We start from the raw sequence: 25282 nt of genomic DNA on the forward strand, positions 1-25282 counted from the left end.
TTTTCAGGATTTCCCCAATGAATATGCATTGAAAGCAGTGCATGCACATAGATCTCATGCATATTCATTGGGGAAATCCTGAAAACCTGACTGGATTGCCACCCTCGAGGAGGGACTTTGATACCACTGCTCTAAGCTGAGCAAGAGTTCTCTACCTACAATCCTGCCAGTGGGGGGTGCTGTTTCACTATCACATTTTCTATAAGAGGGACAGGTAATCTCTGCAGGACTCAGAGAACCTATCTGTCTCTAGAGCAGGGGTGTCAAAGTCCCTCCTCGAGGGCCGCAATCCAGTCGGATTTTCAGGATTTCCCCAATGAATATGCATGAGATCTATTAGCATACAATGCAAGCAGTGCATGCAAATAGATCTCATGCATATTCATTGGGGAAATCCTGAAAAGCCAACTGGATTGTGGCCCTTGAGGAGGGACTTTGACACCCCTGCTCTAAGCTGAGTGGGAGTCCTCCACATACATTCTTGCCAGTAGAGGGAGCTATTTAATTATCTCATTTTCAATGGCAAGGGACAAGCAAACCCTGCAGGACTTCAAGCAACCTGCCTGTCCCTAATGATTGAAAACACAGTATTGAAGCCCCACCCCCTACTGGCAGCAATGCATTTGGAAGACTTCTGCTCGGCTTAGAGAGAACCGTGCCTGTAGAGAATAATAGTGTACATTAAATCCCTTTAAAGTGCACTAATAATAAGGGCCCTATTTTGTGGATTCTGAAAAGGGAATTCTTGAGAATGATCTCTATCTCCCATGGAAAGGGAAGTCTGGGTGTCTGAATCGCACCCTGACAGGCTGCATACTACTCTTTTGCATCTGCTCATTGAGACGAGCCAAATCGGCTGGTCAAATTTCCAGATTCAGCTGTTTTGTGTACATAATGGGAAAAATCTGACTCAAACCTAAAGTAAATAGAAGGAATAAGCTACTTCTAAGAGCAATACAGGCAGCTTAAGTCCATATTTCCTTATCTTCCTTCCCAAGAGCAATGAATGTGAAAGAGATGGCTGTTCTTTGTGGGCGTGTTGTATATCAAATTAACCCTGGAACCTCAGGAGGTGAAAATACTTCCTTGCTGCTGGAAGGGAACACGAAACCAAGAGACAAAAATACAAATCCTCCATAGAGCAAACAGAACATATGAATACACTTCCTGCCTAAACACAGAATGGGAAACATATCTTTAGTACATCAGGTGGTTCCTGCACAATTATCTGATTTCCTAGATTCTACCAATGCACTCCACCCACGTCAGACAGGTTTTCGTCCGTTGCATTCGACTGAGCACTGACCCTTAGGTTTAACTAATTATGGAGTGAAGTAGAACGGGTACAAGTGGATCGATTTTCCGCTCCATCAAAAATGACAAAGACTAGGGGACACTCGATGAAGTTACAGGGAAATACTTTTAAAACCAATTGGAGGAAATAGTTTTTCACACAGAGAATAGTTAAGCTCTGGAACGCGTTGCCAGAGGATGTGGTAAGAGCGGATAGCGTAGCTGGTTTTAAGAAAGGTCTGGACAAGTTCCTGGAGGAAAAGTCCATAGTCTGTTATTGAGAAAGACATGGGGGAAGCCATTGCTTGCCCTGTATTGGTAGCATGGAATGTTGCTACTCTTTGGGGTTCCAGAATCTTGTTACTCTCTGGGATTCCGGAATCTTGATATTCTTTGAGATTCTATGAGAAATGTTGCTACTCTTGGGGATTCTAGAATCTTTTTAATCTCTGGGATTCCGGAATCTTGCTATTCTTTGAGATTCTATGAGAAATGTTGCTACTCTTGGGGATTCTAGAATCTTTTTAATCTCTGGGATTCCGGAATCTTGCTATTCTTTGAGATTCTGTATGGAATGTTGCTACTCTTTGGGATTCTAGAATCTTGTTAATCTCTGGGATTCCGGAATCTTGCTATTCTTTGAGATTCTGTATGGAATGTTGATACTCTTTGGGATTCTAGAATCTTGTTAATCTCTGGGATTCCAGAATCTTGCTATTCTTTGAGATTCTATGAGAAATGTTGCTACTCTTGGGGATTCTAGAATCTTGTTAATCTCTGGGATTCCGGAATCTTGCTATTCTTTGAGATTCTGTATGGAATGTTGCTACTCTTGGGGATTCTAGAATCTTGTTACTCTCTGGGATTCCGGAATCTTGCTATTCTTTGAGATTCTATGAGGAATGTTGCTACTCTTGGGGATTCTAGAATCTTGTTACTCTCTGAAATTCCGGAATCTTGCTATTCTTTGAGATTCTGTATGGAATGTTGCTGCTCTTTAGGATTCTAGAATCTTCTTACTCTCTGGGATTCCAGAATCTTGCTATTCTTTGAGATTCTGTATGGAATGTTGCTACTCCTTGGGTTTTGGCCGGGTACTAGTGACCTGGATTGGCCACCGTGAGAATGGGCTACTGAGCTTGATGGACCATTAGTCTGACCCAGTAAGGCTATTCTTATGTTCTGATGGGATCCTTTTATTAACGTACATTAACCGATTTAGCGCATGCTAAATGCTAAGGCGCCCATAAAATAGCATTCAGCATGCGCAAAATCGGTTAACGCGCCTTAATAAAAGGGACCCCTATGTGAGATCCATTCTTGATAGCAATCGTGACGTTCCTTTCTCCTTCGACTTAGTGGACCATTCAGTCTTATTGGACCATTTAAAGGGTTTCCGTACCACTGATGGTTCAATTCGCATCTTACTGAGCGATCTATAGTTCATTTTCTACCCCTCAGCAGCTTCAATCAGGTGTTCCTCAAGGCTCAGTTCTTGGACCAATTGTTTCAACATTTTTCTCGCGCCTTTACTGCTTCAGTCACTTGGATTTACATTTTTTTTATTTATGCAGATGACATTCGGTTACTTGACCCTTTCAACTCCCAGTGTTCTGGTGATTTTTCATTCATTTAAAGAAAAATCTAGATGAGGTGGCTGAACGACTAACGCAGAAGACGTCCACAATGATCTTGTCCCCTACTAAATGTTCGCCAAAACGTCCATGCTTCTCTTTGAACGGCCTTCCCTTGATGTACCCTTCATCTATTAAGATTCTTGGTGTTGTCTCAGATAATTCCTTGTCATTTCACTGTAGTTTCGTAATCATTCTTTAATCTTCACCAGCTTCGTTCTGTTCGACCGCTTCTAAACCGTGGTTCTCTTCGGATTCTTTTGCACTCTATGGCCTTTTCCAAACTGGACTACTGTAACTCTTCTAGTTGGACTCCCTCAGTATCAGTTCCGTTGTCTCCAGCTAGTGCAAACCACTGCTCTCCATCAACTTTATTGCTGTTCAAAATTTGACCACCTCACTCTTCTCAAATCTGAACCTATGCTCTCGATAGCCTATAGAATACCATTTAAGTATAATGTTCTCACCTCTCAGATACAGTCCTCTGGGCTTCCCTCTTTCTTGTCCTGTTTTCCGACCATCTATTCGCCTAGTAGGAACTTACCTTCTTCTTGTCGACAGATGTTCCTCGACATTAACCGGGATTCTAGCTTTTCGGTCATGGCCCCTACGCTTTGGAACTCCCTACCGCTGTATTTAAGGTCAGAAAAATCCCTTAAGAATTTCAAATCACAGTTAAAAGCCTACTACTTTATATAGGCATTTGAATCATCCTCTTTATAGGTTCCCCTCTGTGCACTATATGATCACTTTTACCCACTTTTTCTCTTCTTTATCCCTTTCTCTTTCGTTGATTTCCACTGTTTTCACCCTATATTACATTGTAAATGTTGCCTTTCCCCATGTACCTACCGTACTTGTGTCTTGTTTTTTTCCTTGTCTAGGTTTGTTTGTTTTTTTTTAACCCTGTTTGTTTTATTTTTTTAATCAGTTTTTATTCCTGTTCCTATTATTGTAAACCGCTTTGATTTAACAATTCCTGTTATATTTACCTGTAATTCAGTAGTCTTCACTCATTTTTAAGTCAGGGTTACTTTGGATCCAAAGGAGCTGGAAGAGAACTGCCAAATATTTTTCCACGACACTTCTTTATCAGCATGTATTAATGACATCTATCACTTCCAGCCCACTTTCAAACTTGTCACAGGGGATATAGAGCTAGATTCACTAATCCCACCAATCAAGTTGCGACCCCTTTGAGATCCAATTTCCCTCCGACCCAATTCACGAACCTCTGTCCCAATCATCTTCCAATCTGCGCATGCAAATGAGGGTGAACGGCATTCAAATGTAGGCAGGCAGCAATTCACTAACCAAAAACTGCAACACCGACTAGGCTGGCCGATCAACAAACAAGTGACTGCTGGGGACCAGTTGTTCTTTCGTTTCCGACTGCATCTCCTGCTCTCTGCCGCGATTCTCCAGCTCTCCTGCCACCCTGCTCTCTTCTGCCCCGACTCTCTGTCGTGATTCTCCTGCCACCCTGCCCCGAATCTCCTGTTCTCTGCCGAAATTCTTCTGCCGCCCTGCTCTGCCCTGACTCTCTTGTGCTTTCTGCCCCCGACTCTCCTGCTCTCTGCCCCAAGCGCTGCCCTGTTTCTGCCCCGGCCTTCCCCCGCAGTGTGAGCCCGTGGTTTTAACCCGCGGGTTTAAAGCGGGTTAAAACCACGGGCTCGCTGGGCTAAAACGTCGGGTGAAGGCTTTTACATGGGAAGAGTCAAAAGCAATGCAAGTTAAACCACAATTCGGTGCCGATGACATCCTTGTCCTTCTCGAGACAGACTCGAACCTTACCAACCTCTCTGAAAATATAACAGCTTGCATATCGAAACTCCAATCCTGGTCCCTCTCAGTTCAAATGAAACTGAACGAGTCTAAAACGAAACTACTCTGGCTCGGCCCAAAATTAGAACAGCTGCCCACCCTCTTCGCACTGCCCCCTGGTGCCACACTGCAGCTTGAGTTCTCAAGCAAAGTTCTAGGCATCATTATCAACTCTTCTCTTTCCTTCAACGACCACCTCAACTCCTTGGTAAAATCATGCTTTTTTAGCCTCCACATGCTGAGGAACGTGAGATCCTGCTTCCGCCAACAACATTTTGCCGTCCTTGTTCAATCCATCATCCTCTCCAGACTAGACTATTGTAATTCCATCTATCTAAGTCTAACTAAAAAAAATTCTTCAAAGACTTCAACTAATTCAGAACACTGCGGCCAAGTTGATCTTCGCAAAACGCAAATTTGATCATGTTTCCCCCACTTCTGTCCAAACTGCACTGGCTCCCAGTAATTTCCAGGGTTCATTTTAAATGCTCCTGCCTAGTTTTTAAGATCCTACACGGCATCCTCCCTCCCCTGATCCCACTATCTTGGAACTCCTCGAGTCCTGACACCATCAGGCCCACCTAAAACTTAAACTATCCTTCCCCTAGCTAAAAGGTATCCTCTGTGCGGGAAAATTGGGAAAATCTCTCATCTTTAGAATCACAGGGCTTTCGAATAATCTTACTGCTCCACTACGGAATCAGGGCTCCTTCCAACTATTCCGTAAGCACCTGAAAACTAGGCTTTTCACAAAAATGTAATGCTCTCCTCCCCCCTCTACTCAACCTCCAAACCCATTATGTTATTCCTTCCTATATTAAGTTCTTATAAACCGTGCCGAGCTCTATAATTATGGAGAGGACGCGGTATATAAACTTAAGGTTTAGTTTAGTAACATGTAAGCGGACAGGGAGCCAATGAAGCGACTTGAGGAGAGGGTTAACGTGCGCATAATGGCACCGACGGAATACGAGGCGTGCAGCAGAATTCTGAACAGATGGAAGGGGAGAGAGACGGCTAAGCGGGAGACCCACGAGAAGCAAGTTGCAGTAATCCAGACCCCTAACCAGATAAACTTAGGACCGCAAAAAAAGCAATTTCAGCTTTTAATCGGTTATTATCGCCACTAACAAGTTTCAAGTTTATTTTTGACTTATTGAATCGCTTAATTTAATTTGCTAAGCGATTTACAGATAAAAAAAATAGGTACATCAGATTAATTATAAAAGGATACATAAGTTTGACACATTATCATACAAAATAATAAATAAAGTCATACAAACTAACGGATACACGGGGAAAGAAAGGGTGGAACTACAATCGTATATATAAAAGAGAACATAAATGGTAAAAACAACAGGTAGGGGAGATAACGGATAACCAGATAACCTGCTGCTCTGCCCAGCCTATGCTGGCACTATCCGGATAGGTCCAAGACATTCAAAATGAATATGCAACAGCACTGTCCGGTTAGTGCCACTGGCTGGCATAAAGTAAGAGGTGAGTTTTCACCACACCTAATCTGCCATGGGAGTCGGCACGAGTGGTATAACAGTCCCGCAGGTTGCTGACTACCATAGTAAATTTTGTTTCGAAAAGAAATCAAAACATTTCTATTCAGAAAACACGTCATTACCAACTAATATCCTCCCTTTATGCACAAGCTCTCCCTCGATAGAATAACACATTAATTCAATTCTTAGAACCTTTCCTATCATACATACTCTGATTCCTATATAAACATTTTCCACACTATCCAATAAACTTCTTATGACATTATTAATAATAATAATAATAATAATTTTATTCTTATATACCGCCATACCAGGAGAGTTCTAGGCGGTTTACATCAGTTACAGTAGTATCTGCGTTGACACGCAGATTTACAAACAGTTTGAACAATTTAAACAATTTATCAGCAGTATACAATTTATCAGGTAGAAACAAGTGTAAGAGCGGGGTTTACAGCATTTTATCATGTAAAGACAATTTATCCGATGTAAATAGTTTATCGGATATAAGCAGTGTTAATCGAACTTAACAGAGGATGACTGGCGGAGGGGAGATGGGGGAGAGGGGAGCAATTAAGGGGGGGAAGAGCGGGGGTGGGTGGGGGGGTGTAGTAATGTAAGCGGGGGGGGGGGGGGGGTTGTTAGGGGTCTTGTTTGCCGAATAGGTAGGTTTTGAGTGATTTTCTGAAGCCGAGGTAAGTGGGGGCCTCGAGTATCATTTGTGCAAGCCATGGGTTGAGCTTAGCTGCTTGGAAGGCGAAGGTTTTGTCTAGGAATCTTTTAAGGTGGCAGAGTTTTAGAGACGGGAAGGCGAACAGCTGAATTATTAGGTAACTTCCAATCTGTAAACCGTATATACTGATAATCTCCACTATATTCTCTTATCACCTGATTCCCTGATATGTAATTTTCATAATTGAATCCTCTACCACACCATTTAATGTACACGAATCACTGTTATGTAATTTATCTAGATAATCTTTATTACGCAATTCTTTTGGTAATTCCTATAATTTGTATTCCGCCTTGAACAATATATAATGTATAATGTACTCGAAATTAATTTTCCTATGAACTGTTTTCCTACCTTCTTCTACTCTATGTTTATAACCTAACTAATTTATTTTTTACTTTAGCAAGAATGTGAGCCTTTGGGACAGTCAGGGAACTCTAAGTACTTTCTCTTCATCTTAATTAATCTTACTTATTGCATTTCTTCTGTTTCTACTGTAAACCGCTTAGAACCTCACGGTACAGCGGTATATAAGAAATAAAAAGAAAAAAAAAAGAAAATAAATTAATTAATAATTCTGCTTGTGAGCCACCTGGGAGCAAAAACCGACACCACCCGATATCTTAAGAAGCACACATGAATATAAATAATCCAAATGGTTTAGGGAGAAAAGACCTCAGAGACCTTAAAAGTCAAAAACACGGCTTTGAAGTTCTTGACTTGAAAAGGTCATATTTCAATCATAGATCTAAAAAAAACTCCCAACCTATAAGTGTTATATATTACTCAAAACTATATTCATATTTACAGAAAGCGCCAAAATTTAAAGACGGCGTTTAACTGCAATTGTGAAAAAAAAAACACCACACTTAAATGTCGGCGCTAATCCTTTGCACCCCGCGCCTACAGTGACGTTCGGCGGCCTAAAGCGCCTACGTAAGTGCGATTCCGGTGCGGATTTTTTTTTTAGGTGTCGTTAGGCGCCTTGAAACTCAGTTAAAAGCTTTGTTTGGACGGCGTTTTCCACAGTTTGGGCGCCTACCAGCACCTAAAAAATTCAGCGACGGTTTGAGAATCTGGGCCTAAATGCTAAGAAACCCAAAGTATAAAACAGGCTTCTTAGCGTCTGGCGCACGCTAATTCTCTTACTCCCCTCTTTTACTAAGGTGCGCTATGCTTTTTAGCGTGCGGTAAATATTAGCGCACGCACTAATCACGCGCTAAACGCTAACGTGCGCATGTTATCCTATGGACGCATTAGCGGTTAGCGCATGTGTTGATTTAGCACGTGCTAAATGCACGCTAAAAAACTTAGCGCACCTTTGTAAAAGAGGGCCTTAATGTGTGTTAACCCTTTCAGGACCATAAGGATCGTAGGCCAATTTTTGTGGTTTTGACGACATTTTTATGGTAAAAAGGGCTTGCAGATGCCAAAAAATTCATTGTTTTTGTGAAATATCATTATTTTTATTTAAAAAATCACACTTCTGGCTTATGGACAGTGTGGCAAGTGAATCTTCTCGTCAATCTGGCAACGACGCTAATGAATGAATGTCGGAACCAGTTTGTTTACATAAAGGCAGCATCATATGGAATCCGTACATATCAAATTTAGAACTGTAGACTATCCCAATCAAAATGTATAGGATTTTAAAGTTATGGGACAAATATGTCCCTTGGTCCTGAAAGGGTTAAGGGCCTAATGTCCTCGCAAAAGCAATAACGCTGCTTCATGAATTCCTCCCCTAATTGATTAATTCTGCCACGTATCCTCTACCCCTGGTACAGTGAAATGTACTGCACTGAAACTGCCTTTCGGAAACTGAAGCGGTCCAGGGGAGGGCAACGAAAATGATAGGAAGCTTGCAGCCAGAAGACGTATGAGGAGAGACTGGAAGCCCTGAATATGTAGACCCTAGAGGAAAGGAGAGACTGGGGAGATATGACGGAGCCGACGGAGGAGGGCTGCAGTCCGGCCATCGGTCCAACGGTCGGCTTGGGGGCCCGTTCCAGCGGGGCACCCGACACTGTTTTCGCTCCTCCCCCATTCCAGCAGGGGAGAACCGACGGAGGAGGGCTGCAGTCCGGCCATCGGACCAAAGGTTGGCTCGGGGGCCCGTTCAAGCTGGACTTCAGTTTTGACTGTTTTGATTTTATTTTCACTTCTTCTTTTTAGTTTATGATATATTTTTTAATCTCACTTATTGTTTTACCACTTATATTGTTTTATTTTATCATTCAAATTTCATTTAAATTTCTATTGCTTCAACGGTTCTCCCTCTGCATCTATTCTTATCTCCCCTCTTTTTTCAACCTTTCAAAGTCCTTTAGACCATTGTAGTCTTATTAGAATGTTTATTTTCTTATTTTTCTCACCTATTCTCTATTTTATTTCTTCATTACTCTACTAATTGTCATTTTTCCAGGTACTTTAGTTAGATTGTGAGCCTTCGGGACAGTAAGGGAATTTCTAAGTACCTATTTTACTTATAATTTTAATGCACCCTATTGTCTATTTTTCTGTAAACCGCTTAGAATCCTAACGGAGTTTAGCGGTATATAAGAAATAAATTACAATTACATTACATATGATTCAGATGTTCAAATACTTGAAGGGTATTAACGTAGGACAAAATCTTTTTCAGAGAAAGGAAAATGGTAAAACCAGAGGACATAATTTGAGGTTGAGGGGTGGTAGATTCAGGGGCAATGTTAGGAAATTCTACTTTACGGAGAGGGTGGTGGATGCCTGGAATGCGCTTCCGAGAGAGGTGGTGGAGAGGGAAATAGTGACGGAGTTCAAAGAAGCGTGGGATGAACACAGACTATCTAGAATCAGAAAATAATATTAAATATTGAACTAGGCCAGTACTGAGGAGAGGTTGTGGGTTCAAACCCACACTGCTCCTTGTGACCCTGGGCAAGTCACTTAATCCCCCCAATGCCCCAGGTATGTTAGATAGATTGCGAGCCCACCGGGACAGAAAGGGAAAAAGGCTTGAGTACCTGAATAAGTTCATGTTATTGAGCTCCCCTGGGAGAATGGTATAGAAAATTGAATAAATAATTAAATAAAAAATATATATGGCCATTTGGGAGAGGATGGGCTGGAGAGGGCTTCAATGGCTGGGAGGGTTTAGATGGGATGGAGTAGGTTTTGACGGAGATTTCGGCATTTGGAACCAAAGCACAGTACCGGGTAGAGCTTTGGATTCTTGCCCAGAAATAGCTAAGAAAAAAAAATTTTTTAATTTAAATTGAATCAGGTTGGGCAGACTGGATGGACCATTCGGGTCTTTATCTGCTGTCATCTACTATGTTACTATGTTATGTTTCTCGTTGCCTGCAGGTTTTTATCGAGCTCACAAAGGAACAGCAGGAAGAAGATGAAGAGGATTTCGGAACCGTGAACAGCCATCTTTTCTGGGAGAAAGAGCAAGAGGACAGAGTTCTTTTCTGACCGTTTCAACGCCACGGACCCAACATCAGCGCAAGGGGATTTCTATAAAGGTGGAGGGGCATTTTTTGATGGGGACATCTAAGTCCGACTTTGGACATTACGAGAAAAAACGTCCAAACGTCAGGTGGAGAAAATGTCCCTTTTCAAACCCGCAAGGAGTCTTATCTTTTTTTTTTTTTTTTTTTTTTCGAAAATGGCCCAGCTAGACGTTTTAAGTTGGGGTTTGGTTTTTTTTTTTTGCTATTATTAAAAATAACATTCAAATTAAAAATATCCAAAACATGCATGTAGGAGGGGGGAGGCAACATTTTTAATGGACTGGCCACACAGACATGCCAGCAGAGCAGCTGGGTACCCTAGGGGGCCACTGCTGTGAGCTTCACATTAAGAGTGCCAGGTACACATCTCACCATAACCTCCAAAGGGATAGGGACTTGCATACCACCTTTTTGCAATTATACAACCACATTCAAAGCGGTTTACAATACAGGTACTTCAAGTATTTTCCCTATCTGTCCTGGTGGACAGACAGTCCATCTAATGTATCTGGGGCAGTAGAGGATTAAGTGACTTGCCCAGGGTCATAGGGAGCAGCACAGGGTTTGAACCCATAATCTCAGGGTGCTGAAGCTGTCTCTCTAACCACCATACCACACTCCTTCAAAACTTCCCCCAAACTTTTCTATACCTACCTGTCGACCATCCCAATAGCCCTTATACCTGTGGGGTCATCAATATGGCAGTACAGTGGGTTTTTTGGTGAGCTCACACTTTCTTCCAAAGGTGTATTAGTCAGGGTGGCATATGGGTCTGGGTCCCCTTCTCGGCAGTCCACTGAACTGCCCTCCAGGCTACTCCAGAGACCTGCTTGCAGCTCTACTGGGATTGGCCAACGTATCTGCAGTTGTCACGGAGACAGATATGTGCTGTTTCATGCAGATATTTGGGGGGCGGGAGGGGGGGGTCAGTGACCACTGGGGGAGTGTGTGGGGGGGCCATATTTTTATCTCTCCAGTGGTCATTTGATCATTTTGGGTACCCTTTTGGCCCTTGTTCGTTTTAAAAATCGGTCTAGCCCAAAACTTCCAAATGTTTGATTATTGCTATGAAACGTTCGTGCCCTAATTTCACCCAAAACACGACTTTAACACGCCCCCCTCCCTTTAAGATTTAGATGGACTGGAGACAAAACGATTAGAAAAACATCTAGAAAGTTAGTTTTGAAAATGCCCACTTGGGCATTTTTGCTAGTAAGATGTCCGAATGCTGGCTAATGTCATCTTTTGGATATCTTATCTTTTTTGAAAATGAGCCCCTTACTGTCTTTTTATGAATACTAGTCCATCCCGGAAAATTGTGTCAGAACTCAGGTTTTAAGAGGGGGGGGGGAACTGGAAGTTGAAAAGGCCCAGCTGTACTAAAATGAGTTTTCAAGGCATCAAATTCCTCCCGCGATTCAAATGGATAGCAGTATTTATTTGTAGACTGACTGACTGACTGGTTTGCGTTTGGGTTATGCATTTTTCAGTCCTCACAGAAGGCGAGTTACATTCTTGTAGTGGTTACGGCAGTCGCAACGCCCAGCAGTCCAATTTCTTTCACAGAGCGTGCTTTTTCAGAGATTCTCCGACAGAAGAAACAGGAAGGAAACAAAAGAGGTTGGTTCTGGGTCCCACTGCTATCATTCTCACGCTTCATCGCTCTCCAAAATGTGGTTTGAGCTGCGGGGATTCACACAGCAGATGGGGCAAAGACTGTACAAGTCAATAGCATGGACTCGACTTCCAGAATGGTTCCTTACATTCCGTGCTGTTGATTAAACTCTCTGGAAAGTAGTGTCCGGAGCATCCATTCCACTTTGAAATTTATGCAGCAAGGTTTCTGTTCACTATCCCCAACGTGGCCTTATGGATGCCAGTTTATATAAAAGACCCATCACTGCAGCTTTCTGAAGGGTTCCAGTTTTCTCTCATAATGGTCAAGCACAACGTTGATCTCGAGCAACCAAAGGAAAAGAACAATACTAGTCTCGGAGCTTTGCGTTGGCCGTTGGCACAGAACTGCTATTAACTGGTGTCTCCCTGCTTCTCTTTCAAGGGGCAGCGAGAGCAGCATAGCCAGCCTGAGCCAGGAGTGGAACCCAAGCCTACTAACCCTAAAGCCTCATCACCGCCTGTGCCTGAGTTTTCTTGTGGTCTCATGGCTGCATTTGGCCTTGGGATCTTCAAGGTATCAACCAAGTGGAAAAGAAAACGAGGAATTGGGCCCAACGGTAGAGTTGGGTGTTGCCGTTTGAGAATTTCAGTTGGCGTTCTTGCTTTCACCTTCCGTTCGTTGGATTGGCCAAGGCTGGGATTGCTATGGAACTGGTGTTCGCCACCCCCAATCAAAACAGAGAAAATGATGGCCAAGAAGAGCCAGAAGACCCATCTAGTCTTCCCCTATTAATTCCCAGTGCGTAGTTATAGACTTCAGTTTAACTCTGCTTTCCCTTGACTTTTTTCCACCCAAGGATAGCATGTGCTTAATCTATACTTTCTAGAAGTCTGTTCCTCTTTGTCTCTAACACCATCCTTGAGAAGTTATGCCATGCACTACTGCCCTTTCAGTGAAGAGTTAATCCATTAGTTATGGATCTATTTTATTTATTTATTTATTTATTCATGTTAACATATTTATTTGAAATGTATCCTTGAAGACAAACTAACACCGCAAGATTCGTCCCAATTCTCTGAAGCAACCCGCTCTACTCTTTAATTCCTCTGGAAATGGCCAGATAATTGCTTTTGTAATCCGCCTTGAACCGCAAGGTAATGGCGGAATGGAAATCACCAATGTAATGTAATCTCTTGGCTTTTCAGTACTAGTTCAAGGCTAGTTACACACACATGGCTTAAATCGAATGACTGGAGTTATTAGTATGTGCTACTGGGTTAAAATAAGTCTCAAACTAACAAGGCAAGAACATAAGCTAAGCCTTACTAGGTCAGGCCAAAGGTCCATCAAGCCCACGATAGAAGAATGAAAATAAGATGCATTTCCACTTTTATATTAGAGATGTGCATTTCCCAAAGCTGACATATTCCAATTAATAAATTCAACATAAAAGGGCCATTTCATAAATAATGCACACTATTTTTTTTTTTTTTTTTTTATTTACATGTTTTTGTTTTTTTTTTTCAAATATTTCTTTACAATCCTTCAATATAGTCTCCCTGCTTTGCAATGACCTGAGTCTCAACGTCTGGGAAGCTTCGTTATTCCATCCAAGACATCGTTTTTGTTCAGTTGCCGAATGGCTCAGGTACCGGTGGACGAAAGCTCTTCCAGAGATGCAAAACGATGTCCATGCATAGGTTGTTTGAACTTTGGAAAAAGGTCGAAGTCTGGTGGACTCATTTCTGGACTGTACGGAACATAAGGTAACACCTCCCAGCCGTATTTGCGTAGTTTTTCAATGGTGACATTCCTTATATGCGGGTGAGCATTGTGAACAGTGAGCTGCCCAGCCAAGAGCAACTGAGGTCGGGTTTTATGCATTTTTCTGTGCATTATTTGCAAAAACTCATGATAATACACTGCTGTGACACTTCTTCCACATGGAACTTTGTCTGTGATGATGATGCTTTCATGATCATAAGCAAAACTCATCGTTTGTTTGACTTTTGATTGAGCTCATTGAAATTTTTTTGGTCGTGGGGAAGATGGAGCTCTCTACTCGTTGGATTGTGATTTCAGCTCCAGCTCAAAGTCTCTGACTATTGATGGACTCACGTTTCATCAATAATTTCAACAGTCCAGACATGAGTCTACCAGACTTTGACCTTTTTCCAAAGTTGAAACAACTTCTGCGTGGACATCGTTTTGCATCTCTGGAAGAACTTTCTTCCGCCGTTACCCAAGCCATTTGGCAACTGAACAAAAACAGTATCCTGGATGGAATAATGAAGCTTCCCAGACATTGGGACTCAGTCATTGCAAAGCAGGGAGACTATATTGAAGGACTGTAAAGAAATACTTAAAAAAAAAAAAGTAAATTAAAAAAAATATAGCGTGCATTATTTATGAAATGACCCTCGTATAATGCTTTTTTCCTACCTTTGTTGTCTCCATGCTTTCTTCTCACTCCTCTGTTTCAGTCCAGCATCTCCTCCTCTGCTTTCTTCCTTTTCCCAGTCCAGCCTCCCTTCTGAGTAACACTTCCTGTCCCTCCCCCAGTGGTCCAGCATTTCCTCCATCTCTCCCTTTTCTTGGTGCAGTCCAACATCAGCCAGCCCCCTTTCTCTTCTCATACTCCCAGTGGTCCAATGTTTCTCCTTTCTTCTCATTCCTACAATCCAGCACCTTTCCTATCTCCTCCCTTCCCACCCTACCATCCAGCATCTCCCCCTTGTTTAGTTTTCAGATTTTATTAAAAATTTGATAAAACGCTGATATAAAAAATTTCTAAGCGATTAACAAATAAAAAATAGACATATTGTAACATTTAGGCAACAAATATAGACCACATCTAAGGGTGTGCTATGCCAAGCGCTTTAATGTTTTCTACAGTTTACATGCGCTAACTGCACACTAAGGACCATATTCTTATATTAGGCGCTTAGGTGCCCTAATCAAGGACTTAACACCCTTTAGTAAAAGTGCCTCTTTGTTTTACAACAAGTTCCTGGAGGAAAAGCCCATAGTCTGCTGTTGAGAAAGACCTGGGAGAAGCCACTGCTTGGCCTGGATCGGTGGCATGGAATGTTGCTCCTTTTCAGGGTTCCGGAATCTTGTTACTCTTTGAGATTCCGGAATGTTGCTCCTCTTCAGGGTTCCGGAATCTTGTTACTCTTTGAGATTCCGGAATGTTGCTCCTCTTCAGGGTTCCGGAATCTTGTTACTCTATGAGATTCCGGAATGTTGCTACTCTTCAGGGTTCCAGAATCTTGTTACTCTTTGAGATTCCAGGAATGTTGCTCCTCTTCAGGGTTCCGGAATCTTGTTACTCTTTGAGATTCCGGAATGTTGCTCCTCTTCAGGGTTCCGGAATCTTGTTACTCTTTGAGATTCCGGAATGTTGCTACTCTTTGGGTTTCTGCCTGGTACTTGTGACTTGGATTGGCCTCCGTGAAGACAGGATACTGGGCTAGATTGACCATTGGTCTGACCCAGTAAGACTATTCTTAGGTTCTTTAAATATATAAAATTAGGAGGCTTCTGGTCTTTTTAAGAAAGTGTATTGAAGGCTTTGCCCTTTGTCCTGTTATTTCTAAGATTGTAATTAAATAGCATTACACCCTCCTGCTGCTGGAAAAAGAACCTCATGTCCCACACCATTGATATCACTGTTTTATGTGCACTGTATGATGTCATCAGCTGTGCAACACTGGATATAATACGAGGCATGTTCAGCTTTAAATATTTTGCACCGTGGAAGATCATTTCTATATAGATATAACTTTCCATAACTGAAAAATAGGCCGTTATTACTTGGTATCACGATATGAAACCAAAAGCATCGCTTCATCCCTTCGAGTCATGTACATTGTGAGAATGTATTGTATTGGGCAATTCTGTAAATTGGTGTCAGTGGGGGTAGTAAGGAGGGGGTGGACCACCCCAAGCACCATCTTGGTGGGAGCGCAGGCACCTCTCTGGCCCCCGCCACGCTTGGGCCCTCCCTTCCCTGCCAGCACTCTAAGCCTGCTGCTCGCGCTAGCCTGGCTCCCTCTGAAATCACTTCTGGGTCACGGGGCCAGGAAGTGACATCAGAGGGAAAGCCAGTGTGAACAGGCCGGAGAAGATTTAAAGAGGTACGGGGGTAGGAAGGGAGGGTGCGAGTGTGGGATGGGGACGCGGAAGGAGCGGGTTGGGGGGGTTGGCCTGAAAGGTGTGGGGGGTGGAGAAGAGGCCGTTAGGGGCCAAGAGAAGAGCGCAGGTGAGGGGCTGAGAGTAGGGCGCGGGGGTGGGGTGCCTCCGCCCTGGGCATCTTCCACCCTCACTGTGTCACTGATTAGTGTAGTGGTGGTGGGGGGGTCCCTTTCTCATCTAATATAACTTGATTTAAAAGACTCTCTTCTGTGAGACACCCCTGCTGACCTAGCTGAGAAAACCCCTAGCCTACCTGGATGTGCTCCCCTCCTCCACCTCCAAGGATCACATGACCAGGTTGATTAAAAGGACTGCTCACTTTTTGTACCCCACATCTCACCCTCGCTGCCTCTTTATGGCACTGACACCCTACCCTATGGCCAGATCCAAAGGCCTCTAGTCTCTCCTCATCCTTCTCGATCGATCTTCTGCCTTTGATGCTGTTGATCACCACCTACTCCTTGGTACGCTGTCCTCTCTGGGACTCCAGGTTCTGCTGGGTTTCTTCCTACCTCTCCCATCCTACCATCAGCGGTTCTTCCTTCCCAGCCATCCCGCTATCTCTAGGTGCCCCTCAAGGCTCTGTCCCGAGTCCACTCCATTTCTCAATCTACACTTGCTCACTTGGAGCGCTGATCTCCTCCCATGGTTTCCAGTATCACCTCTCTGTACCAGATATCTTTAGTGAAACCCAGACCGGAGTGTCAGCCTGCTGCCTGGATGTCTGACCGCCATCTAAAACTGAAGATGGCTAAAACGGAGCTACTCATCTTCCCCACCATCCCCTGTCTCTGTGGACAACACTCTCATCCTCCCAAGCTCATCTTTGATTGCTCTCTCCTCCGCCCAGATACAGCATACTGCTAAAACCTGCCGCTTACCAAAATCTGACCCCCTCCTCTCTGAACGCACTACCAAAGACCTTATCCACGCCCATATTACCTTGCACTTAGACTATTGCGACTCGCTATTCTCAGGTCTTCCACTCAGCCATCTTTCTCCCCTTCAGTCCATTTAAAATTCAGCTGCCTGACTAATATTCCACGAGAGCCCTTTCCAAAAGTCACTTCACTGGCTCCCCATCCGTTTCCCAATATAATTCAAACTCCTCTTACCATTCACAGGGCAGTCCCCACCTGTTAGTGCTCCATCCCCCACACTACCTTCTGATTGGTTTAGAATCCTGTATCCATGACATCCTATTTGTCTGTTTAGAATGTAAGCTCTTTGGAGCAGGGACTGTCTTCTTTGTGACTCTGTACAGCGCTATAGAAATAATTCATAGTAGTGTGAAGAGTTTCAGTCTTTGGGAAGCAGAGCTGAGATTGTGACGTCATAATGCCTCAGTCCACCAATAAGAGCCAACCTCATCAGTGATGTCACAATGGCTTGATTGTCCTGTACTCCCCTCTGTCCTCCAACCCAGCCAGCAGATTAACCCTTCCCCTTAACTGTATCCGTGACATCCTATTTGTCTGTCTCAGCTGTTTAGAATGTAAGCTCTTTAGAGCAGGGACTGTTTTCTTCTTTGTTACTCTGTATAGCGCTGTGTGCGTCTGGTAGCGCTATAGAAATAATTCATAGTAGAGTGAAGAGTTTCAGTCTTTGGGAAACAGAGCTGAGATTGTGACGTCATAATGCCTCATTCCACCAATAAGAGCCAACCTCATCAGTGATGTCACAATGGCTTGATTGTCCTGTACTCCCCTCTGTCCTCCAACCCAGCCAGCAGATTAACCCTTCCCCTTAACTGTATCCATGACATCCTGTTTGTCTGTCTCAGCTGTTTAGAATGTAAGCTCTTTAGAGCAGTGACTGTTTTCTTCTTTGTTACTCTGTATAGCGCTGTGTGCGTCTGGTAGCGCTATAGAAATAATTCATAGTAGAGTGAAGAGTTTCAGTCTTTGGGAAGCAGAGCTGAGATTGTGACGTCATAATGCCTCATTCCACCAATAAGAGCCAACCTCCTCAGTGATGTCACAATGGCTTGATTGTCCTGTCCTGTATTCTCCTCTGCCCTCCAACCCAGCCAGCTGATTAACCATTCCCCTTAACTGTATCCATGACATCCTGTTTGTCTTTAGGAAGCAGAGCGGAGTTTGTGATGTCATAATGGTTCGTCCACCAATAAGAGCCAACCTCATCAGTGATGTCACAATGGCTTGATTGTCCTGTACTCCCCTCTATCCTCCAACCCAGCCAGCAGATTAACCCTTCCCCTTAACTGTATCCATGACATCCTGTTTGTCCGTATTTCCTGTTTGGATTGTAACCTCTTTCGAGCAGGGACTGTCTTCTTTGTGATTCTACAGCACTGGATACATCTGGTAGCGCTCTAGAAATAATAGTAGTAGATCCCACCCACAGGCAGGGTAGCCTTCTCCATCGCTCTCTAGGCCTACTAGACCCAACCAACCAATGGAGTATCTTCAGGTGGAGCAGTGGGAGGCAGGGGAACAGCCTTAGATCTCACCCACAGCAATTGCCATTGTGGATGTAGGGTGTAGTCTGGAGATTGGCTGTGAGAGAGATGGAGTTGGACATTGAAAAGCAGCAAGTCCAAAATGGAATGTTTCCTGCAGGACAAGACGGGTACATGTTTGCCAGCCTCCCAAATTCCAGTTTGGAATATGCAGAGTGTCTTCAGAGATTAAGGGCTCAAGGCACACTAGTGGTTTTAGCACAAGCTAGCTGCTACCGCCTTCTCAAGCAGGTGGTAGTTATTCGGGTAACACGCTATAATCCGGTATGTGCGCTAAAAACGCGCACCTTTGTAAAAGGAGCCCTAAAATCATTTAATCATGTTGTTGGGGGAGGGGGGTTAATGGAAGAGCATTTTTAAAAAAAAAATGATGATATGATTTCAGCCTCTGCATAATCCAAATGGACTCTGACCTTCTGTTGGGGGAATTCTCCCTTCCCCCCTCCTCCCCTTAAGCCAGAGTACAGGAGGCAGTGCTGCCGCCTGAAAAGCAACATCATCCAGTGATACAGCCTTAATTGTAGCTTCTTTTCCGCCTTGAGAAAATCGCTGCTGTAACGCGCCCTTCTCCATTCTAGATGGGTTTTAATCACATGTCTAATAAAGGTAGGTAAAACCGCTCTTTTTCTATAACTGGCTGGAAGCAGGGGATGTTAGGTGGAAATGTTGATCCAATAAGAAGGCAGTTTGCTGGCGAAATTTCTATATCTGTTACCTGCTTTCGCTTAATTTAACTTATTTATTTGTTTTTTACTTGAGATGTAGCAAATTTTATTGTATGTTTATTGACTATGTGACCTGCTCTGTTATTGTATAAGGAAGGGCGGTCTATTAAAGAAAAGAAACCATATGGGCAGTTTTCAGAAATGCTCTTTGTCATCGGGGCCAGCTAGACCTATGGACCAGGTGAGGCTCTGGCCTGGGCATCGGTGATAAAGGCTGCCAAAATCTGTCTACCCGACTTCCAGAGCAGCAGATGCAAACTCCGGGGCTGCATCTGTAGAACATCTGGAAATGCACGGTCTGGCGGCACACCGGGAACCTCGCCATGGCACACAGTTTGCGATAGATGCCGGACTGGGATTTTGGCACTTTTCCTATCAGTACCCTGGTCCAGCAGGAGGGGGAAGGTACAGGTTTCAGGGCGGAGGGGAGGAGGAGACCGCGAGGTTGGGGGGTGCCAGTGCAGATGAGCCGCGCTTCGGGTTCCTCTTTCCCACACGCATCACTTTGCACTTGCTCATTAAACGCCATCTGCTATTTTGACGTCCAGTATCGCAAGGCCCTCTTGCAATTTAACTACTTAAATTAAATTTGTTCACTATCACCGGTTATTCCCATTAGAGAATGACACGGTGACAAAATTCATCACCGTTCCCGTCTCCGCGGATAACCGCAGGAAACCATCTTCATGTCATTCTTTAAGGAGAGAGGGAAGAATCAGAGTATGAATGGCCACAACCACTGACCCTCAAGCTTTGCTTTGAAGAATGCTGGTGTAGAAGGACCGAGGTTGAAACAGACACTACAGAATGACAGTCTCTGGTATCCAGAGCAGATATTGTGATGTCATAATGCCTCATTCCACCAGTGCCTAAGAGTCAATCACATCAGTGATGTCACAATGGCTTCATTATCCTTGGCTCACATAAGAATCAGAGTATGAATGGCCACAGCCACTGACCCGCAAGCTTTGCTTTGAAGAATGCTGGTGTAGAAGGACCGAGGTTGAAATAGACACTAGAAAATGACATGGGATTATTTCCCGCGGGGACGGTAACAGTGATGAATTTTGTCACCGTGACATTCTCTAATTCCCATCTCTAGATCATTGATAAATACTGTACATTAAAACTGTGCGCTTCCTCAGATAGCGAACCAGTACAACTCTTCCGTTTTTAAGCAGAAACTCTTCTAAATTTTTTTTTTTTTTTTACCTTTTGCAGTTTAGATTTTCAATACCTTGTCCCTTGTGCCTACAGGAATACAGTTTCTGCACTCCATATTTGACCTTTCTGGTTCTTGCTTTTAATGTTCAATAATTTTTATTGAGTTTAAAAAATAAAATATACGTAACAAAAATCTTACAAAGAATCTCATCTAAACTCAGTTAATACATTGTAGATCTATAAATTCAAAGAAATCAACAATCAATTATCATCACAATACAGACACGATAAAATATCTCCCAACGCTTCTTCCCCCCCTTCCCATCCCCTCTTCCCCCCTCCACCCATCCCATTCCCAAATATTTCTAATAAATAGTGCTTCGCTTTCTGATTACAAATGTAACGAGTTCACTCCAAAACTGCATCCTCTGACTGATAATTGCTGTATATAAGGTTCCCAGGTCATCCCAAATTTACTCTGTTTTTTATAAGATGGGGGGGGTCGCCCTAGCTTCCAGAATCATAAGAGCATGAAATGCTGCCCTCCAAATGCCAACATGAGGGTGGACTTTCTTCCAACCAATGTTGTAAAATACATTTTTGACCTACAATAAAGGATTTGCGAAATAATTCCCTAACCCCTTTCTTAAAACTCCTGTCCCATTGAAGAAATAATACCATCAGGGGGGAAGGATGTTCTTTCAATCAAAATAAAAAGAAAAAAAACACATTATAGGCTTAAAATGTTTATTTGCAATGCCTTACGTCCATAAAATTGCATAAATCATCGTTCTGCTTTGAGCGGAGAGATGCAGGGAAGACAATTAAGACGGCGGGGATGGTGAGGGAAAGGGGATGAAAAATACGCTTTACTGCAGGGAAGGGGAGGGGGTTGGGATGAATCTTTGTCCCCGAGTCACTTTCTAAGAACATAATTATTGCCTCTGCCGGGACAGACCAGGGGTCCATCGTGCCCAGCAGCCCGCTCCCGCCGCGGCCCTCCAGGTCCTTGACCTGTAAGTTCCCACCACCTGAATTGTTTATGCCCTAATCCTGAAGTACCCTGTATAGTACCCCTCTATCTATACCCTGTAATCTCTTTCTCATTCAAGAAGTCATCCAAGCCCTTTTTGAAACCCATTATTGTCCTCTGTCCTATCACCTCTCCTGGAAGTGCATTCCAGGTGTCCACCATCCTCTGAGTGAAGAAGAACTTCCTAGCATTTGTCTTGAATCTGTCTACTTTCAGTTTTTCTGAATGCCCTCTTGTTTTTGATGTCCCCACTAGCCTAAAGAATCTGTCCCTCTCCACCTTCTCTAACCCTTTCATGATTTTATAGGTCTCTATCATGTCCCCTCTAAGTCTCCGCTTTTCCAGGGTAAAGAGCCCCAGCTTCTCCAGCCTTTCGGCATATACAAGGTTTTCCATGCCCGTAATCATTTTTGTTGTTCTTCTGTGGACCCTCTCGAGCATCACCATATCCTTCTTAAGGTGCGGCGACCAGTAGTGGACGCAGTACTCCAGATGAGGGCGCACCATTGCTCGATACAGCGGCAGGATAACTTCCTTCGTTCTGGTAGTGATACCTTTTTTGATAACGCCCAACATTCTGTTCGCCTTCTTTGAGGCCGCTGCACATTGTGCCACTAGCTTCATGATTGTATCAACCAATACACCCGTCTTTTTCTAGGTTGCCTTCCCCCAGTACCCTCGTATAACTGTACATCAGGTTCCCTTTCCCTACGTGCAAGACTTTACATTTCTCTACATTGAAGCTCATCTGCCATCTTTTTGCCCACTCACCCAGCTTGTTCAGGTCACTTTGTAGATCTTTGCATTCCTCAACAGTTCTGACCCTACTGGAGAGTTTTGTGTCGTCCGCGAATTTTATAACTTCACACTTCGTCCCTGTTTCCAGGTCATTAATGAATATATTGAACAGCAACGGTCCCAGCACTGACCCCTGTGGGATACCACTCGTGACCCCTTTCCAGTCAGAGTTGTGTCCCTTTACTCCTACCCTCTGCTTCCTGTCCGCCAACCAATTTTTGACCCATCTGTGCACGTCCCCTTCCACCCGTGGCTCCACAGCTTCTTTAGTAGGCGCTCGTGGGATACCTTGTCAAAAGAGTTGGACCTACAACTATAAATATTGACTCTCTATATAGTCAAACCTAATTTGAGGAACGCTTGAGATTTCAAGTAGAACCTGCGTGATAGAGCCTGTTTGTCTGTCTTGCCTGTTTAGATTGTAAGCTCTTCCAAGAAGGGACTGTTTTCTTACTCTGTGAGTCTGTGCATTTAGTAGCGCTATAGAAATAATTCTCGAAGATGGCGTCTGGAGCAGGACGCTGAGAGAAGCACTCCCGTTCTGAAGGAAAATTTCTTCATTTTCACGTCTTAATAAAGATATTTCTATGCCTAAAAGAAGAGGGAAACCGAGGGGTATCCCTCCACCTACCCCGGGCTTCTCGACGCCGAGGCAGACTGTGATGACAGCTTACACAGTCCCTATTTCCACATCGGGTGTTTCCGCTGCTGTGGAACGGGAAATCCACAGCTTGGACGGAGAGATGTCACTCTCTCTGAGCCCGCGAGGACCGCACACCCCTCCCATTCCCGGAGAATCTGCGTTGCAGCGGAGCTGGCGGGAGGGCTCCCCCGGAGTATGGGGTGAGGCTTGCTCTCTCTCCGTAGTTGACCCGGAAGTCGAACACGCAGCAGATACGCTGACCCCGACGTTGGAAAGGCAGCGTTCTGGGGGAGAGGAGCCGTCGGTGACCAGCGGTGGGGAGGTTGCAGGAGCCCAGATTTCCAACGCTGGAGCAGGAGCCGTGCTTGGGTCGGCTGATGTCCCCCTCCTTGGACCGTTGGTGAAACCACAGGCTGTTACCCTGGATTCCATCTGGTCTGCAATTGAGAATCTTCACCTGGTATGTTCTAACTTTGTTACTATGACTCAGAATTCTACCTCCAGGATAAGCTCCTTAGAGACTATTACCCAGCAACACCAAGTTGAATTAAAAAATTTGGATAAAGTAACAATAGAGACTAAGAATTTGATTACCAAACAAACAACAGAAAAGATAATGATTTTGAGGAAGATTGAAAACCTGGAAAATCAGCAGAAAAACTTAAATTTGAGGATTCTTAATTTTCCAGTTGCCAAGTTTATGTCTCCTCAAGAACTCTTTAAGAACTTTATGTTGAATGTTTTAAAGGTACCTGAAGTAAGTCTTCCCCCGATACAAAGAATTTACTATATAAAACAAATGCAGAAAGAAAAAGCTACAGCGGATGAAAATGTTCAATTAGATGTTTCTGCTATCCTGCAGTCTTCTGATATTGAAATTCAGGGAAGAGCAACTTTATTGGTCTCATTGGTATTTCTTCAGGATAAAGAGATGTTGCTGAAATTATATTTCAATTTAAAGCAGATTTCCTATTTGGGGGAAAGGATATATATATTTCCTGATGTTTCGAGGTGGACGCAGTCCAGAAGGAAAGAATTTCTGTTATATAGATCAAAGGTGATTGCTTTGGGGGCAAGTTTTCAGTTGCGATTTCCTTGTAAATGTTTTATTTCTTATCAGGGAAGTAAATATATTTTCTTTGAACCTGCCCAATTAGGTTTTTTTCCTTGAAGGTAAAGGTATCTCTACACAGACCGGATGATACAGGTTAATAATATTGTGGTTAATTTTATTTTGGATAGGTAAGCTCTGACTGCTCCATTTCTTAAAGTTTTTTGTTTCCTTTGTATATTCCCCTTTCCCGAGGGGTGTTACTTTCATCTTGTCTCTTCTCCACAAGTTGTGGACTGTATTATATGATTTATATGGATGTTTAAATTTCAATTCTTGGTATGTAAAATGACTAAGAGAATTATATATTTCTGTATTTCTTAAACATCTTGTATAGGATGCATTAAAATGATAAATAAATAAATAAAAAAAAAAAAAAAAGAAATAATTCTCAGTAATAGTGGTAATACTTGGGAGAACAGTATAGAAAATTGAATAAATAATGTGCAACATTTCAGCCTTTGATAACCAGAGCTGGTACTGTGATGTCACAATGCCTCATTCCACCAATGCCTAAGAGCCAATCACATCAGTGATGTCACAATGGCTTCATTATCCTTGGCTCACATAAGAATCAGAGTATGAATGGCCACAACCACTGACCCGCAATCTTTGCTTTGAAGAATGCTGGTGTAGAAGGATTGAGATTGAAATAGACACTGAAGAATGACAGTCTCTGGTATCCAGAGCAGATATTGTGATGTCATAATGCCTCATTCCACCAGTGCCTAAGAGCCAATCACATCAGTGATGTCACAATGGCTTCATTTCCTTGGCTCCCATAAGAATCAGAGTATGAATGGCCACAACCACTGACCCGCAAGCTTTGCTTTGAAGAATGCTGGTGTAGAAGGATTGAGATTGAAATAGACACTGAAGAATGACAGTCTCTGGTATCCAGAGCAGATATTGTGATGTCATAATGCCTCATTCCACCAGTGCCTAAGAGCCAATCACATCAGTGATGTCACAATGGCTTCATTATCCTTGGCTCACTGAATGGGCCAAGTATGAATGG

The 25282-nt window shown here is 43.4% G+C and overlaps 1 protein-coding gene across 2 annotated transcripts in view; it reads left to right on the forward strand.

The window, feature by feature from the left end:
- The window catches only part of ABCA5 (ATP binding cassette subfamily A member 5), a 153137-nt gene extending 142538 nt beyond the window's left edge, over positions 1-10599 (forward strand). For both annotated transcript variants that reach the window (XM_033962419.1, XM_033962420.1), the window contains one exon: positions 10345-10599. In XM_033962419.1, coding sequence (XP_033818310.1) covers positions 10345-10455 — 111 coding nt within the window. In that variant the 3' untranslated portion in view covers positions 10456-10599. The remainder of the gene's footprint in view (positions 1-10344) is intronic.
- Positions 10600-25282: the final 14683 nt, after the last annotated feature.

The sequence above is a fragment of the Geotrypetes seraphini genome, chromosome 10, assembly GCF_902459505.1.
Source record: "Geotrypetes seraphini chromosome 10, aGeoSer1.1, whole genome shotgun sequence".
Lineage (NCBI taxonomy): Eukaryota > Metazoa > Chordata > Amphibia > Gymnophiona > Dermophiidae > Geotrypetes > Geotrypetes seraphini.